This window comes from Pollachius pollachius (assembly GCF_949987615.1).
Source record: "Pollachius pollachius genome assembly, chromosome: 2".
Lineage (NCBI taxonomy): Eukaryota > Metazoa > Chordata > Actinopteri > Gadiformes > Gadidae > Pollachius > Pollachius pollachius.
In genome coordinates, this window is record NC_136935.1 from 40,344,105 (window position 1) to 40,359,792 (window position 15,688).

A 15,688-nucleotide genomic window follows, 5' to 3' on the forward strand; every position below is an offset into this window, starting at 1 on the left:
GGGGTTTAACATGAGAGAAGGGTTTATGTATATGTGGAGCTATGTGATGGCGAAGCTTCATCGGCCAACATTAAATACATAAGGGGGAAAAGGAAAGGAACAAAGAAAACTAAAAGAAAAGGAGGCAATGAAAAGAGGAGAGAGAAAGAGATGAGCAATACATACAAATAGAAGGAGAGATGGAGATGGAGAAAAAAAAGCCTGAGGAAGGAGAGAGGGATGAATAAAAGAGAGGGGTGTGTGTGCCTGGGAGGACTCAGGCCTACCAGAGAGTGTGGTGAGGCCGGCCGTGCTAAAGAAGAGCTCCAGAAGCAAGGTGCTCCGTAGCTCGCAGGCTAACAGTGATAAATGAGTCCCTTAATGTCGGCAAACACTTTATCTCTGATTCATCTGTTTTCATTAGGCAGGGCCAACCTTTGGCTGGGCGGGAACGTGCTGTAACTTTCATTACCACAACACGGAACGGCAAGAGAGAGGGACCTCCCATCGCTCTCTGGCTGAAAAAATAAAATAGAATAGCTGCAAGCCATGGCCGGCACTATTCCTTACGGGGAATATGATGGCATTCGGCTGGTGGTAAATTAGAAAACATACGTCTCAAAATCCCATACACGCGTCCCTATGTGTAATAGACAATAGGACTACAAGCTTAAGCTAGCCAGGGAGCTAGCAGGCGAGATGTGAAAGCTTTAGGAGAGCTTTAGAGCTTGGACTGATATTTAACTCAATTTAGAGCTTGGACTGATGTTTAACTCAATTTAGAGCTTGGACTGATGTTTAACTCACTTTAGAGCTTGGACTGATATTTAACACACTTTAGAGCTTGGATTGATATTAAACTCCCTTTAGAGTTTGGAATGATATTTAACTCCCTTTAGAGCTTTAGAGTTTGGATTGATATTTAACTCCCTTTAGAGTTTGGACTGATATTTAACTCACATTAGAGCTTTAGAGCTTGGACTGATATTCAACACTTGAGAGCTTTAAAGTTTGGACTGATATTAGAACCTTGGTTTGGGGAAACCTTGGTTGACTCATTCATTGAAATGAATGAGTCAGCCAAGGTTTCCCTCCATGATCCAGGGGAAACAAACGTCTCTCATGGCATAAGAACAGTCTTATATATATAACAATAATAACACGGAGAGCAGATATCTGATGTAAGCTTTACTTTCAAATCCTGTTACATTTAGATCTGGCAATTTGAACATAAAATAATGCCAAATGAAAACAAATACAAAAAAACCCCAAATAAGTACAAATGATCTATTTACCAGTTATCATCACAAACAACCCTGTACAGCCCTACCAATGGAGTAATACAAAAGAAAAGCTTTATACAGCACATACCAATGTCTTTTTACCCAGTGCCAAAAGATAATGACAATGATAATCGAGCCAGTTCTAATTTGTAAAATACAGCCAAACTTAAAGCTAAATGATTGTAGACTGTGTGGTGGAGTACTAAAAAAAGCAAAACTAAATGCAACCAAGGAAATTAGTTGAGACTTCAAAGCCATGAAGTGGTAAAAAAACGAAAGCGAAAGCGAAAGAAAGAGGGAGATGGAAGGAGCGAGAGAGAGCAATCATACTGTGGATGCCGAAAGGTAGTTACAATTCAACTCCCCAACCCCCCAACAGATCTGTGTCAGTCGGCTGCGTACACTCACACAGAACAGAGGATAAGCGCTGAGAAATACTGTCTCTTTAAGAAGGACCAAGCCCTGTTACCGTTTTTCGGATATTAAACTCGAAATTGTGGGAAGAGGGGGAGGGGAGAGGAGAAGTGCAGCCATTTTGATTACATAGCGATTACGCAGTATTAAAAAGAAGGCAGATGATTAAAAAGTGTCAAAGTGGACACATAATTTTTTTCTCCCCCACCACCCACCCACTCGCCTCTTATCTTCTTTCTTTTGTGGACCCTGATAATTAGTTTGACTCATTCACAGAAGCCCTCCGATCCACCAAGTGGCACTAGAGTACAAAAGATAGCGCAGATCTCAAATTAATCAGGGACGAGTAAGCAAATGTATTTGGAGGGAAAGAAAGAGAGGGAGAGCGAGAGGTCACTAGAACTGATGACACTAGCTTGGGGGGGGGGGGAGACACAAGGCCATGACGGATTCCATCCTAAAATCATGTCCCGTTAAAAAAGGGAAATTAACAATTATCATTTTGGTCTTGACGAATGCGCATCCTCTGTCCGATCAACGTTTTGACATGATTGATGTAGAAAAATAAAGACAATCAACAATGAATCATTAGAAAAAAGTTATTAAAAAGAGCAACAATAAGGTGATGAAAAAAAAATCCCTTTACATTTATATAAAGAAACCATTTTGGCTTGAAGACCACTTGGGAACATGAGCAATGTCTGTCATGGGTAAAGCAAAAAAAAAAAGAAAAAAAAAGTTTGTACTATGTTTCCCTATATCATATACACTTCTTATTCAGCACAGTCCATTTGTATTGATAAATACATATTCTCATAATCAAAAGTGCAGCACTGTGCAAAGTTGGCGATAACAATTTAGCCTGGGACTGTTCGCTTCCCAGGGAGAGCTTGACCTCCACTGTCTAATTCATGCAATTTGTATTCATTTGTGTTCGCCAATTTCATAAAGACGGACCCTTGCTCCACCAGAAATGCCTACGGACAAAACTCTCTCAAGCCATTTTAACAGAAAACATTTCAAGATTGCCGTCCATTACATATTCCGGTGGCTTGGTGGACTCTAATGTTGCACTTTAAAAAGGAAGATAGAGGGCCTAAGTGCTTTTGCCTTGAAAGGTAACCAAGTTAAGTGCAATTAAAACTCAAAAGGGGTGAGGAGGAGCGGGGATTCGAATGCGGTACCATGTCTGTCCGGGCCTATAAATGAAGCCATTCAACACAATTCTGTACAAGTTACAATGGCTTGCTTCTTCATGGCACATACAGGTGCCTTTCTCCAAAAATGTTGGGTTATTTTTTTTTCTTCTTCTTTTCAATGTTAGTATATAAAATATGAAAACATAACACGTAAAAGGCTCAGTTAAAAATAAAAGAAAATTAAAAAGACAAAATGACATTGAAGGCCACCACTTCACTCTTTAAACAGAACGCCTCCCTGCTACACCTCTTTCTCATGTACATAAACGACAGAAAAAAAAAATACATTCATTCAAGTCATTTTGGAACAGTTCTTTTTTTTTCCTTACACAAAATTACAAAAACCTCCAAAAAGCACCATTGAATCGGCCTGTGGTGACTGGGAGCGCTGGGCAGTTAGCTAGCTAGCTTGCCCTGGGCTTGTCACCTCCACAAAACAATTATCCATATATGTCATTAAAGTATACGTGCGCAATACATAGATTTGCACACCATGCTAGACTGATATCCACCTGCTCTCAGTAATATGTGAAAAAAGTTGTTTTCTTTTGTTGGCTTTTCATACTTTGAGTTTAATACCTTTGTAGGTCATAAAAAAAAAAAACATGCCAATTCGGATTGATTGATTTTAACACTATGAAATGTAGTTCCTAGTTGACAAGTCATATCACTAAGTTTGCCCTATTTTTAACTGTAAATTGGACTTGTTTACTTGACTTCTGGGTCCATCAAAGCATTTGAATAACTAAAGTACAGAATCTTCTAAGAAGCAGCTGTTCCACCTTATTTGCATGGAAAGTCTCTGAAATAAACATAAAAACTAGGACAGACGATCATCTAAAATGTAAAGAAATGTATACGACCGGCCAATCATACTGAGACAGAGGAGATATCAGGCAGCAACTATGCATATGGTTTGACCATTATACAAAAAATCAACAGAAATCAAAGCATTGGGGAATAGGGGGCGGAGCTACAAAACTATGTACAAAATTGATAAATAAGGAAGTGCGTGGTTTGAGGCGTTGCTTTGGAAACGAGCCTTTTACAAAGAAAAAGCTTTCCGTTTCATTGGTTCCCGTCAACGGTGCGCCCCGCTAACAGTTCACGATATTTCGTTATCAGCTCTCTACTGACGACAAAGCTAGCTGAAACACGGAGACAGGCATGCTATTTTGATGCATTAGAGCAATAGACAAAAAAGAAACCGCACTGGATCTGTAGCACTTGCAAATGTTGTTTCTTCTTTTTCCAACTTTAAAGTTTTTGTAAAACAACGAAAAGAAAAAACATCTACCAAAAAAACGAGATACTCTTTCTCGGGTAATAAAGTCGGGTCCGAGTCATTCAGAAGTTGAAAAGACAACAGGAGGAGTAGTAGTAGTAGTTATATTTCAATCGTAGAACTAATAAGAAAAGCAGCTTTTTTTAATATAAATGCATTTTTTTTGAGCACATACAGCTTTTTTCTCTCTCTCATAAATGTTTCTCTTTTTCTGTCTTTCGTTGTATCAGTTTGTTTGTTTGAGTTTGTCTGTCTGGTCCAGCTTATTTTGCTGGTCTGATTGGAAAAAAAACAAGTCCCTGCCGTGGCAGTCAGTTAGGGGTCATTCACACCACGCTGTCTGAGGGAGGGGTCCGGGAGGGGACCAGGGGGCACGAGCTGCAGGTCAGACGGTCTTGGCCCGCTCCCCGAGGCCCAGGTAGGCCAGGAAGGAGTGTTTCTGGGAGGCGGGGCTCAGAGGGGAGCGCGACGGCGGCGCGGAGGAGGAGGAGGAGGAGGACGAGGACGAGGAGAAGAGGAGGGGCAGCGACCTGCCGTGGAATGTGAGGCGGCGGCTGTTCTGGGTGAACAGGGTGGTGAGGGGGATCAGGTAGGCGCGGTCGCAGTTCCTGTACTGCTCAAACCCCGGCTGGGAGGAGGAGGGGAAGAGGAGGGAGGAGGGAGGGGCGCCGGGGCTGTGGGCGGCCTGGCCTCGGCCCGGGGCGGCGGCGGCGGTGGTGGGGCCGCGGGGGCCGGCGGGGAGCCGGTGCTCCGTCGGGTGGGGGGACCTGCCCAGCGTCAGAGACAGGGCCACGGACTGCAGGGCCTGGGAGGCGGTCAGGCTGGACAGAGGGCTGCTGCTGCCGCTGCCCCCGCTGCTGCCCCCGCCGCCGCCCCCGAAGAGGAGCGCCTCGTGGCTCCGCCTCTTGGACGCCGGCCCTCCGCCGAGCGCCGTCCCCTCCAGGGGCTGCCCCGGCCCGCCCTCCTCCTCGTCCTCCTCCCCTCCCCGCCCCGCTCCCCCTCCGGCCTGGTGCTTCTTGAGGTGGCGGCTGAACACGAAGGGGTGCGTGGTGGAGAAGGGGCACTCCCCGCAGCCGAAGGTCTGGCGCGGCGCGTGCTTCAGCTTCTTGTGCAGGTTGAGGTTGTCCTTGCGCTTGCAGCTGTACGCGCAGCGGTCGCAGTGGAAGGGCCGCTCGCCCGTGTGCACGCGCACATGCTCGATGAGCTTGTTGGCCGTCTTGGAGAGGTAGCCGCAGCGCTCGCACCGGTAGTGGTTGCCCAGGCGGTGGGCGCGCACGTGGGCGTCCAGCGAGGCCTGGTCGGCCCACAGGGCCTGGCAGATGCGGCAGCGGTACTCCACCTTGCAGTGAATCTTCAGGTGGCACTCCATGGCCGCTGGGCGACTGGTGGAGTAGATGCAGAGGGGGCACCTGCAGGAGGGGGAGGGGGGCAGGGGTCGGATGGGAATGAGAAAGGGCAGGAAGGGGAGAGAGGGGAGGGATGCGGAGGGAGAGGAAGAGGGGGGAGGGAAGGAGGGAGGGAGGGAGGGAGGGAGGGAGAGGCAGGGGAATGAGGGAGGGAGTAGGGAAGGGGGGGGCAGGGATCGAATGGGAGGTGGGTAGAGGTATGGAGGGAGGTAGGGAGCACAACACAACAGCAGAAAACATTTAACGTGAGGGGGTGTGGCGGTCACAAGCAGAATCAATTCACACCTTGGGAGATTTCAATTTAAAGACACAGCGGGATGAGGAGGAGGAAGAAGAGGGAACCGTTATGTGCAATGTGTACAAATGCTGTTTGGTTTAACAAGGCAAATGTGTGTGTGTGTGTGTGTGTGTGTGTGTGGTTATGTGCGGCGTCTTTAGACGTGCGTGGAGATGAGGGGTTTGTACGTGTGGGGCCGACGGGCTGAGGGGGAGGGGGAGATGGGAGCAGTGGGACATGGAAGGAGGAAACGATGAAAAAATGGAGTGGCACTTACATTTAAATAGCACCTTTCATCTGCTCTGGGCCCCAAAGCGCTTCACAAACCCTGCAGAACAGAATCACCTCAGAAAAACCTCAGATGGACAAGGCCCTCTCTCCCTGTCTACACACTGACTTCACCATCGGCCGTCTGTTCATCTGCTAAAACAAGCTAGATCGCAAAATCATAGCTGATCATCGTATGGTTCCATTAGGGTTGACGAAGAAGTATATTGTATATATTAAGTTCCTACAGTACATCAGTCTGCTCTCTGCTCTTCTCTGCCTTTCCTTTAACAGAAAAGGCCGGTATTTAATGATGACCTCTGCATAGCTATGCAAATGTCATTGCCATGAAATGGCGCTTTCTTTATCTTTTTATTTTGGATAACCTATGCATATATATGCTTCAATTGCTTAACTGAGCACAATATTTATGTTTAAGCAACTTCCTCCTTTTTGAATAATTTAGATTACAATAAAGCTCAACACTGGCGTTAGTGACAGTTAGAGTTACACTGGACTATAAAAACCCTTTATAAATACTTTATAGGAGTGCTATTATGCTTCAAAGGGGCTGGTTTCAATAGGCTGCTGGCTAAGAGCTTCACATAGCTCTCTGGGCTGTGTCTAATAAAAAACTACAATTCCCACACATTTAAAGGAGTCTGAGACACCCTGGAACCACGGATGACTACATAGAAACACGATGTAAAACAGTTATTTGCTCATGACAAGATGAAGCGATATCCATAATGACAATCAATGACTGCACATGCAAACACCGTTGTGACGGCAACAAAAAAAGCAACAGACAATGACTGCCGTGTCGGTTGGAATGCATCATGGTTTCGACAAAGGACATACATTTGGGGGATACAACTGAATGGGGTATATTATAATGGATCAGTTACATTATAAAAAGACATGGTTACTGTATGCTGTGGCGGACTCTAAAGTCGATATAAAACGTCTACACGCCCTTTTAAATGTTTTAGCTTTTATTGCCTCGAGGCCTGATACCCATTAAAATGTAGGATTTTTTTTATTATACATAAAGCAGCAAAAGCGAGGTTAAGAGCTCTGAGATCTCTGGGTCAAGCGCTCCTTATACAGTAAGTCCTATTCTGATGAAGGGTTTCGATTAGGAGGAGGCCATGGTATACATAGCCTTAATATGAACCCTTGTGAGGGCCGTCCTCAAAACGAGAGGGGAAACGGAGGGCCTCATCTAGATTTGAACGTATAACAGGGAATAGAACGTCTCTTTATAGCTATTCATGCTTCAGTCGTTCCTACATTATCTACTTACTATTCAGTCATTTATCGACTTTTTTAGTTATGTAATTTGATCTGATTCCAATTACACGTATGAACAGGTAGGGGTGAGGCCCTCGGAAATTGGGGCTTGAAACCATCACCCTGGGCTGGGAGTCAAACCCCTTAACCGCTAGTCTATCCTGCAAGTCATTATGGAAGAAGGAGGCTTCAACAGCATGTTTGAGATCAGGCCAACGCCTAGGATCTGGCCATTTTGAACAAAAGACAATTATAATATTATGTCAAACTTATTTTAGCCAAGGGGACCCTCTGCTTCTGTTGAGACCATACACGTCACTCTCGTGTTATAGAGTTGTAACTTCAGCTTTTTTGGTCCTCGTTTTAAAAACAAGCAAGCAAAGTAAAGTAATGAATCCTTTTGTCCCAGCGAGAGAAAGATAACCCTCCAACTGTGTTTTCACAGCCGGCTTTAACAGCCACTGTAGGACTGTAGGTTTGAATGTTAACATACGCAGTGTGCGCTTCATGTTTACTCGACGGGCTGGGAATGTATTTAAATATGTTGCACTAAAGTGGGGCCTCCTATTGGATTTAGAGTGAGAGCTGGAGAGCGGGATTCAGGTATTTTAGTTGGAAATAAGATCGTAGCGTCACGTTTTCAACACATTTTTTTAAGGGAGGTCTTCTTAAAGTAAATAAATAGAACATGGTTATCCTAAGACACTGATATGAGATTAGTGGTTAAGCTGAGATGCAGGCCAGGCTTCAGCCATTGAGATCTCTGACATTATGAACATGCTTATCCGCGATGGAGAATGTCCTTCTTCAGATGTGTGGATGTATGGCAGCCTAATTAGAAGCCATTTTCATCGTTAATTTCTTAACTCATAGGTTAATTAACTTCCAATGGCTCAGAGGCTACATATAATTATGTATGTTAACAGTAAAATGTATTCCAAGGAACTACATCCTTACATTTTACTATGTGTGAATAAGGGCATCATGTAGCTAATAATAATTCAAAATGAAAGACAGGAGACCCATGGAACTAGATGAGACCTTTGCCCACCCATGATAAATACACCTCTGGGTGTGTAAGTGGGAGAGAGAGAGAGAGAAGCAAAACAGAGAGCCATGGGTTTTTGGTGGAGGATTATGGGATGGGGGTGGGGGGTGTTTTGAATCTGGTTTGGGCTGGGTGAGTGGGTATGGAGATGGTTGGGTGGGGATGGAGGTGGCAATGGTTGTGTGGAGTTGTTGGGTGAATGGAAGGTGGAGCTGGTGGATAAGGGCTTGGGAAATAGAGGTTCTGGAAGGGAAATGGGGTTTGCAGGGCGGTGGTGCGGGGTGGGGGTGAGGTTGGCAGATGTTGACTTTTGGTAGATGGTAGTTAGTGTTTTGTGTTAGATGGCTGTGAGCTTGGAACCTCTTGTCTGTACTTGAGGTGAAGGTGGTTGTTGGGAGGGGGGGGTCAAAGATGGAGATGAATGTTGGGGTAGGGGGGAGGGGGGGTTGGGGCAATGATGGTGGCCGGCTGTGATCTGGAAACCTCTTGCCTGAACTGGAGGTGAAGGTGGTTGTTGGGAGGGGGTCAAAGATGGAGGTGGATGTTAGGGTAGGGGCGGGGGGGGGGTGATGGCGGGCGGCTGGGAGCTAGGAACCTCTCGTCTGTACTTGCTTTCCTTACTTGAGTCCTCCGGAGGGGACGGTATGGCACTTCTTGTGCTCCAGCAGCTGCTCTGGCGTCTTGAGGAACTTGTGGCACACGTCGCACTCGAACATGCGCGTGATGAGGTGGATCTGGAGGTGGCGCTCGTACATGCTGCGCGTCTTGCAGACGAAGTTGCAGAAGACGCACTCAAAGCCTGGGGGGGGGGGGGGGGGGGGTGAAGAGGGACAGAGAGAGGGGGAGAAAGGAAGAGGTGAGAGTGTGAGCACGGCGGAGAAGGGGGATTATGGAAGGGAGTAAAAGGGTTCAATGATGTTTTGGAGCTGGGCAGGTGATGTCATTTTGTCTGTGTCTATATTGCCACGGCTAGTTCTCTACGAATGGGATTTTCAATTAGTCATCCCTGTCCCAGTCTGACTTGATTGTGGAGTATGACGGTTTTGCCAAAGGTGTATCTTTTGGATGGTTTTTAGTGTTTCTCTCTGAATAACCGTAAGCTCTGGTCTTTTCGATGGCACTGAGTCCTACTAGTTTGACGGCACAGTAAGTCCAGCGAGCAAGGTGCCCCTGCCATATATGGGTATTCCCTCACAAGGGCTATTGTGCATGAACCCATTATCAGGACCAGTAAAGACCTGTGTGCCCAGAGCGTTGACTGAACTCCTTGCCTTTCTCCGACTTCTCCTCTGTTCCTGATCCGGAGTGGCTTCCGGAGCTGGATTGGCTCCCTGCAGAAGAAGGCGGGGCTAGCAGGTTCTTGAGTTCTTCAGTGCTGTGGGTGAGGTCGCTGCCCTCGGAGCTGTTGAGCGAATCGCTGAGGGCGGAGAGGGAGGAGGAGGTGCTCTTGGTTTCACTCAGGGGACTCCGGGAAATCAGACCTGTCGAAAGGGGGCGGGAGAAGAGGAGGAGGGTAAATCCATGCAATGATTAACGTTATTGTTCTCCTTGACATTCACAGTGTTGTAAAAAACTAAAACGCTGCATGGCTGTCTTGCATCCCTAATTTTGCAGACTGTTTCATATCCTTGTTTTAATGGACGAAATGCACAGGGTTACTTACGGGTAAGAACTATTGTTGATTCCATAGTACTGATGCGCAGAGTAATAATGGCATATAAAGGAATTTTCATATGTGCAATTTAATGTAATTACGAGAAATTCTGTAAGGCACGCACACGCACACGCACACGCACACGCACACACACACACACACACACACACACACGCAGGGGGCAGCTTTGGCAGCAGTATCAGAGAACAATGTGTGTGCTTTTATTGATCTCACTCCTCCATCTTGTAATTCACTAGAAAGGAGGTAGAGAGAGAGAGGGCGGGGGGCAGGGGAGAGAGAGACCAGGGTCATGGTCAAAGGACCTAAGATGGCTGCGGCCATCTTGGAGCACAACCAGAAAGAAAAAGAAATTCACTCAGGAAGTGAGCGTCTCCAACGTGCACACACAATCGCAATTACCCTGCAGAGATAAAATATGTTATTGGTTTTCAAAATCGGGCAAACAAGGCAATTTGCAGCTAATTTTAAACAACGCCTTCAAACCGGCTGCTGAAATCCCCAGGGAGTTTAACATCCGGGATTTGCTTCAGAACAGGTTAATTAGGGTCCTGTTGGCATACACTATGCACGCTGCAAGTGCGATAAATGATTTACTTGTTCATCTATAGATACGTGACCTTAAACATTTCCTCCTTTCCTCGATACGAATGTTAATTTGGCAGGATTAGCTCAGCGCAGGCTGACCTCCCCTCGTACTGTAAGGCAAGCTGGACCTATCAGCTGCTGCACCCACACCTCCTCCCCAGCTCACATCATCTGCACGCTGAGCTAGCTCCTTATTGCTAATATAACGATAACACCGAGGCAGTGCTGATCAGAGGCTCTGAGCTATTTAGTGTCTTTGTGCAGTATTCAAGCACAGGTTGGTTTAGTTGTTTATTGTTTTACTTCTTACTTACTTACTAGTTCCTTCAGCCTTAACATCTCCTATTTATTTACCATGCTTTTAGCCAGTGAATTAAAAATGTATATTTCATTACGAAGCAGGTGGATAGGCATTTTTCTCAGGAATTCCTACAGGATCGAACCCAGCTCCTCTTTGGTCGAACACCCGAGCCAACACTCTATTCTGCTGCCTTTGGGACAAAAAACAATGTTGTCCTGTGCTTTGTTTATACCGCATAAGATACACAAACCGTTCGCAAGAAAATTCAAACCAACAACAACACACGATGAATGCAAATAAAAAGACACCTGGATCCCGTATTGTATTTTATATTCTTTCAACATAAACAGGCAGTATTGGGGCACACTGAGTGTACCGACCACGCTGCAGGGCCAATCAATATGGAGCCGTTGTTGCCCAGCATTTCATGGGTAGAAAATAACCATGGAGCAGACCGGCTCCAGCTCCCCTAAGCTGTGTCCCTGCCCGGCTAAGCAGGACACCAGACCACTTCCTCCATTCAGGGGATGCCAGCCTTCACAGCAGGATGTCAGTTTGACACCTACCGTGCCCAGCCAGTTCCAGTCTGGCTTTTTCCAACTCCGTTTGGACAGATAAACCCGTGATTTACAGGGATCCAGTTTGAATTCTCCCTCATAGAGGTGCTTTGTTCATCGCATCTGCTAAAGAGTTTGTTAGTAACTTAGGAGAGAACATGGTGTGAGATAACGACTTGAGCCACATGGTGAGGTCACACCATGCTGAAGAAATGTGTCAACAAATTTCTCTCTTTCTCCCTTTTGGTTGTCTGCACACATTAAGGCAGCGTTTTGCACCACAGAAAACAAAGCTTTCAGAAAGCAGCCTCCGAAGGCGATAATTATGAGAAGGATATTGCGGTTGTTGCTTGGATTGGATTGAACGGATAACAGTAAAACACTAGAATGGGAAACGACGCAAAAACGGTCACTATGCCGGTGACGAAACAGGATTTCTTTCAAAGACCACTTTCTACTTTCCCAACTATGTTACGCAGTGGAAACACCACACAGAGGACTGGGGACAGCGTTTCGGGCTCTGTGCGCACCTTGCCAAGCCAGAGTGGAAAAACGGCAGCGGGGAGTCCATCTTGTGTGGGTGGGAGGTAAAATGCCAAAGCAGACTGAGGGACTTAAAAGATGGCCGCAGTGGCATCGTAAACCCCGCTCATCTCCAAAGGACCCAAGGCCTATTGATTTTCTCCCCCTCAGGCGCGATAAGGGGCCAGCCCTCTTAGATAAACAAGGCCGGTGTGGCCTCTGAAAGACCCCAGAGCTGTCTGGGATGGACAATCTCACTCCCTCCCTCCCACACGCCCACACAGCGGAAGGATAAACCACGAGTGCTAAACTGTACAAAGATATTTCAGACCGAGGAACACGTGTCAGCCAACAGGGGGTTGGAACCTGTTGAGTTGAAAGACCAGAGAAGGCCGAGCCGGGAAGGTCACAGTACTTCTTCTCCAGAGTACGGCGCGGAATTCAGTGCCAGTACTTTTCTTGGCAGTTATCGAGGGCCCTTCTGACTCTCAAGTGCAAAGACCACGGAGTCCAACTGAAAGGCAGTTTGGTTCTTGAAGCATGTTTGAGACTGAGGCGAAGGACTAAAACGGTCGAAAAACATAATCAATGGGGAATTTTTTTTTCCACTTGGTTGAAAAGAATGTGGTACCACGGCTTTGACAATCAGCGCCCCTCAGTTGGAGCGACTTTAAACGGTATACTATGTAAGGTTTCTGTATTCAAATATCTGAATACAGAAAAGTACATAAAAAGACTAAGCTACTATCATTATCGAAAATATTTCCAACAATGTTTGAATCCTTCGTTTTATTCAAGGCTATGCCGAATTTCATTTGGTCAACTGTCGGTGATGACATATCCCCTTACCCCTAACTTCAGGGGAAACACAGACTCAATGTCCCAGGAAAGACCTAATTTAGTAGCTTAGGAGTGCCTCATGCCAGCCACCAAGCTGTTAATCACCATTTTAACATCGCAACGTTACTGCGTTGAACAATGTTCAACAATTTTAGCTCAAGTTATTTTTAAGTACGATTGTTTTTTGACCACGGATAACAGCGCTGGGTTCCCACATGATTGAGTTTGCCAGATAACATTAGCTGCAGGTTCATGGGTAGTTAACTCATCTAATGGTGAATGAGCGAGTGAATGTAACGTTAGCTAAGGGTATTTGTGGCTGTATCACTAGAAGGTAGTTACATGAGTCACATCAGATAGATTTTCACTAGCGATGGTGCTAAAAAAAACTCCTTTGCTCCCACGCTACATCATGACGTCATCAAACTACGTCAGTTGTAATTTTTTTCATTGAGAAACCCATAGCAGTGTAATCGGCATAATATACCTTTAGAAGCCTGTATACAAAACGCCTGACTCATATGTATGGGTTTCTATTGGGGAAAATTGAGTCAGCAACAATGGGGGTTTATTGTTCCTTTATATCAGACTCGGGCAAGAAATCCATCGGTCCACCTTGGGGGCCGTCCTCATGCAAGGCCTCCAGGGCGCTGGGGATCATTTTGGAGATACAAACAAAATGACTAAATTAAACAACAAAACCCGTCGCAAGGGAGGAGACAGTGTGATAAGGGAGAGTGAGAGACGATAGACGAGAGACAGCGAGATAAAGGAAAAGAGAGGGACCGATAGAGAGAGACAGCGAGATAAAGGGAGAGGGAGAGACCGGTAGAGAGAGACAGCGAGATACAGGGAGATGGAGAGAGAGTAAAATCGTAGATGAGAAACCAAGAGAGAGCCCGGTAGAGAGACAGCGAGTTACAGGGAGAGAGAGTAAAATAGTAGAAGAGGGAGAGTGAGAGACCGGTAGAGAGAGACAGCGAGATACAGGGAGAGGGAGAGAGAGTAAATTCGTGGACCAGGGAGATAAACGGAGTGAGACTGGGAGAGAGACAGGGAAATAGAGATTATACACAAACGGCTAATAGAGAGATAGTCAGAGAGAACGGGAACCCGCTCCCGAGGAGGACAGTGTGACAGAGCAGCGCCCTCACCCGCGTGGCCGGCACTGACGTGGTTCTTCATGTCGTTCTCCTCCACACAGACGTAGTCACAGACGCTGCAGCACAGCGAGAACATCCACTGCTCCCGGTCCACATGGAGCGACATGTGGCTGACAAACTGGGCGTTGAGCTCCGTCTGGAAGCCACACACATGGCAGCTGGACGCAGGAAGGAAACCAGACCAGGAAGGGAGACAAGAGAGGCATCAGCTTACTATTATTATTATTATTATAATAATAATTATTATATATTATACCTATAGGAGGGTCGCGGGGGGTTTCTCAATATAAACTAGCATAAAAGGGTCATGTTATGTACCTGGTCCTCACAAGGTTAAATTATATGTTTGTGTGTGTTCTTGAACCAACATGTGATGGTATGTAGGTATGAGTGTAGCAAGTAGGTTTTTTAGAAAGAGGAGAAAAAAACATATTTCCTTGTCCGTTGAAGCCCTACTGGGTATAGAATAAACTGCTAATCCCTTCATGCTGATGACGACTCCAGTTTAATTAAACATTTCTTCGAGGTGTATTCATTATTCCTAATAATTCATTATTAGGAATATTTGTTATCTATTATTGAAACGTTTGTTGTAATGTTTTTAGCCATGACATGTTCATCTATGACAGGTGTTTGTATTTACAGGTGTGTGCGTGTGTGTGTGGTTTGCAGGCCCACCTGTAGTAGTAGGCGCAGTTCTTGCGGTCGGCTGAGTCTGCGGTTACCGCGGTGACGACCTGCTCGGTGTCTGTGTTGACCAGCTTGACCGAGTGGATGGTCAGGTGCTGGTTGAGGTTCGCTCTGCACTTGGCTGCGTAAGGACACAGGTGACACTTATACTTCCTCTCTTCTGCAGCGAAACACAACACACACACACAATCACGTGCACACACACACACACACACACACACACACACACACACACACACACACACACACACACACACACACACACAGAGACTTTACTGACTGCAGGACATCATCTCAAATAATATTCTCTGTTGAAGGTTGCACTGTGTCACTGCGTAAAATACTGCTTTGAAGGTTATCTTGCTGTTAACAAAGAGTGAACAAACTTTAAAGCAATGCAATGCATTGCTTGAGGCACAACAGAATGTATTGAAATATATGTAGCTGATGTAACCGGATTGTATCGACGGATCATGCTAAACTGATACAAAAATGAATTACTTTCCCTGCATTCTTTATTTGTAATTGTTTTAGGTTTATCTTAATTTTACTTCACTGTTAGTCAAATAAACATTTCCATGATAGATCAATCTTTTTGAAGAAAGATTCAGTTGAATGTGTCTATCCAAGGAGAGATATTTACAACATGATCTTTCAGAAACAAAATGTTCAGCAGCAAAACCCTTAATATTTCCTTAAAGTCCTAGCAATGCAACCTCATTACAACAAAGACCCCATGGGAGAGCAGGGAACAGTTCAAACATACACCACCATTACCACATCTACATAATTAAGATCAAATCCTAATCTACACAGTATTCGGGTTGTACTGCCACCCATTCAGAACACATCCACCCGTCCACCAACACACACACACACACACACACACACACACACACACACA

The 15,688-nt window shown here is 45.7% G+C and overlaps 1 protein-coding gene across 1 annotated transcript in view; it reads right to left on the reverse strand.

Annotated features, from left to right (window-relative positions):
* Positions 1-1,154: 1,154 nt before the first annotated feature.
* The window catches only part of znf827 (zinc finger protein 827), a 64,499-nt gene continuing 49,965 nt past the window's right edge, over positions 1,155-15,688 (reverse strand). The window contains exons 10-14 of the mRNA XM_079729830.1: positions 14,773-14,944; positions 14,086-14,252; positions 9,723-9,932; positions 9,073-9,250; positions 1,155-5,569 (exon numbers count right to left, since the gene is read on the reverse strand). Of these exons, the coding sequence (XP_079585956.1) occupies positions 4,546-5,569; positions 9,073-9,250; positions 9,723-9,932; positions 14,086-14,252; positions 14,773-14,944 (1,751 nt within the window). The 3' untranslated portion in view covers positions 1,155-4,545. The remainder of the gene's footprint in view (positions 5,570-9,072; positions 9,251-9,722; positions 9,933-14,085; positions 14,253-14,772; positions 14,945-15,688) is intronic.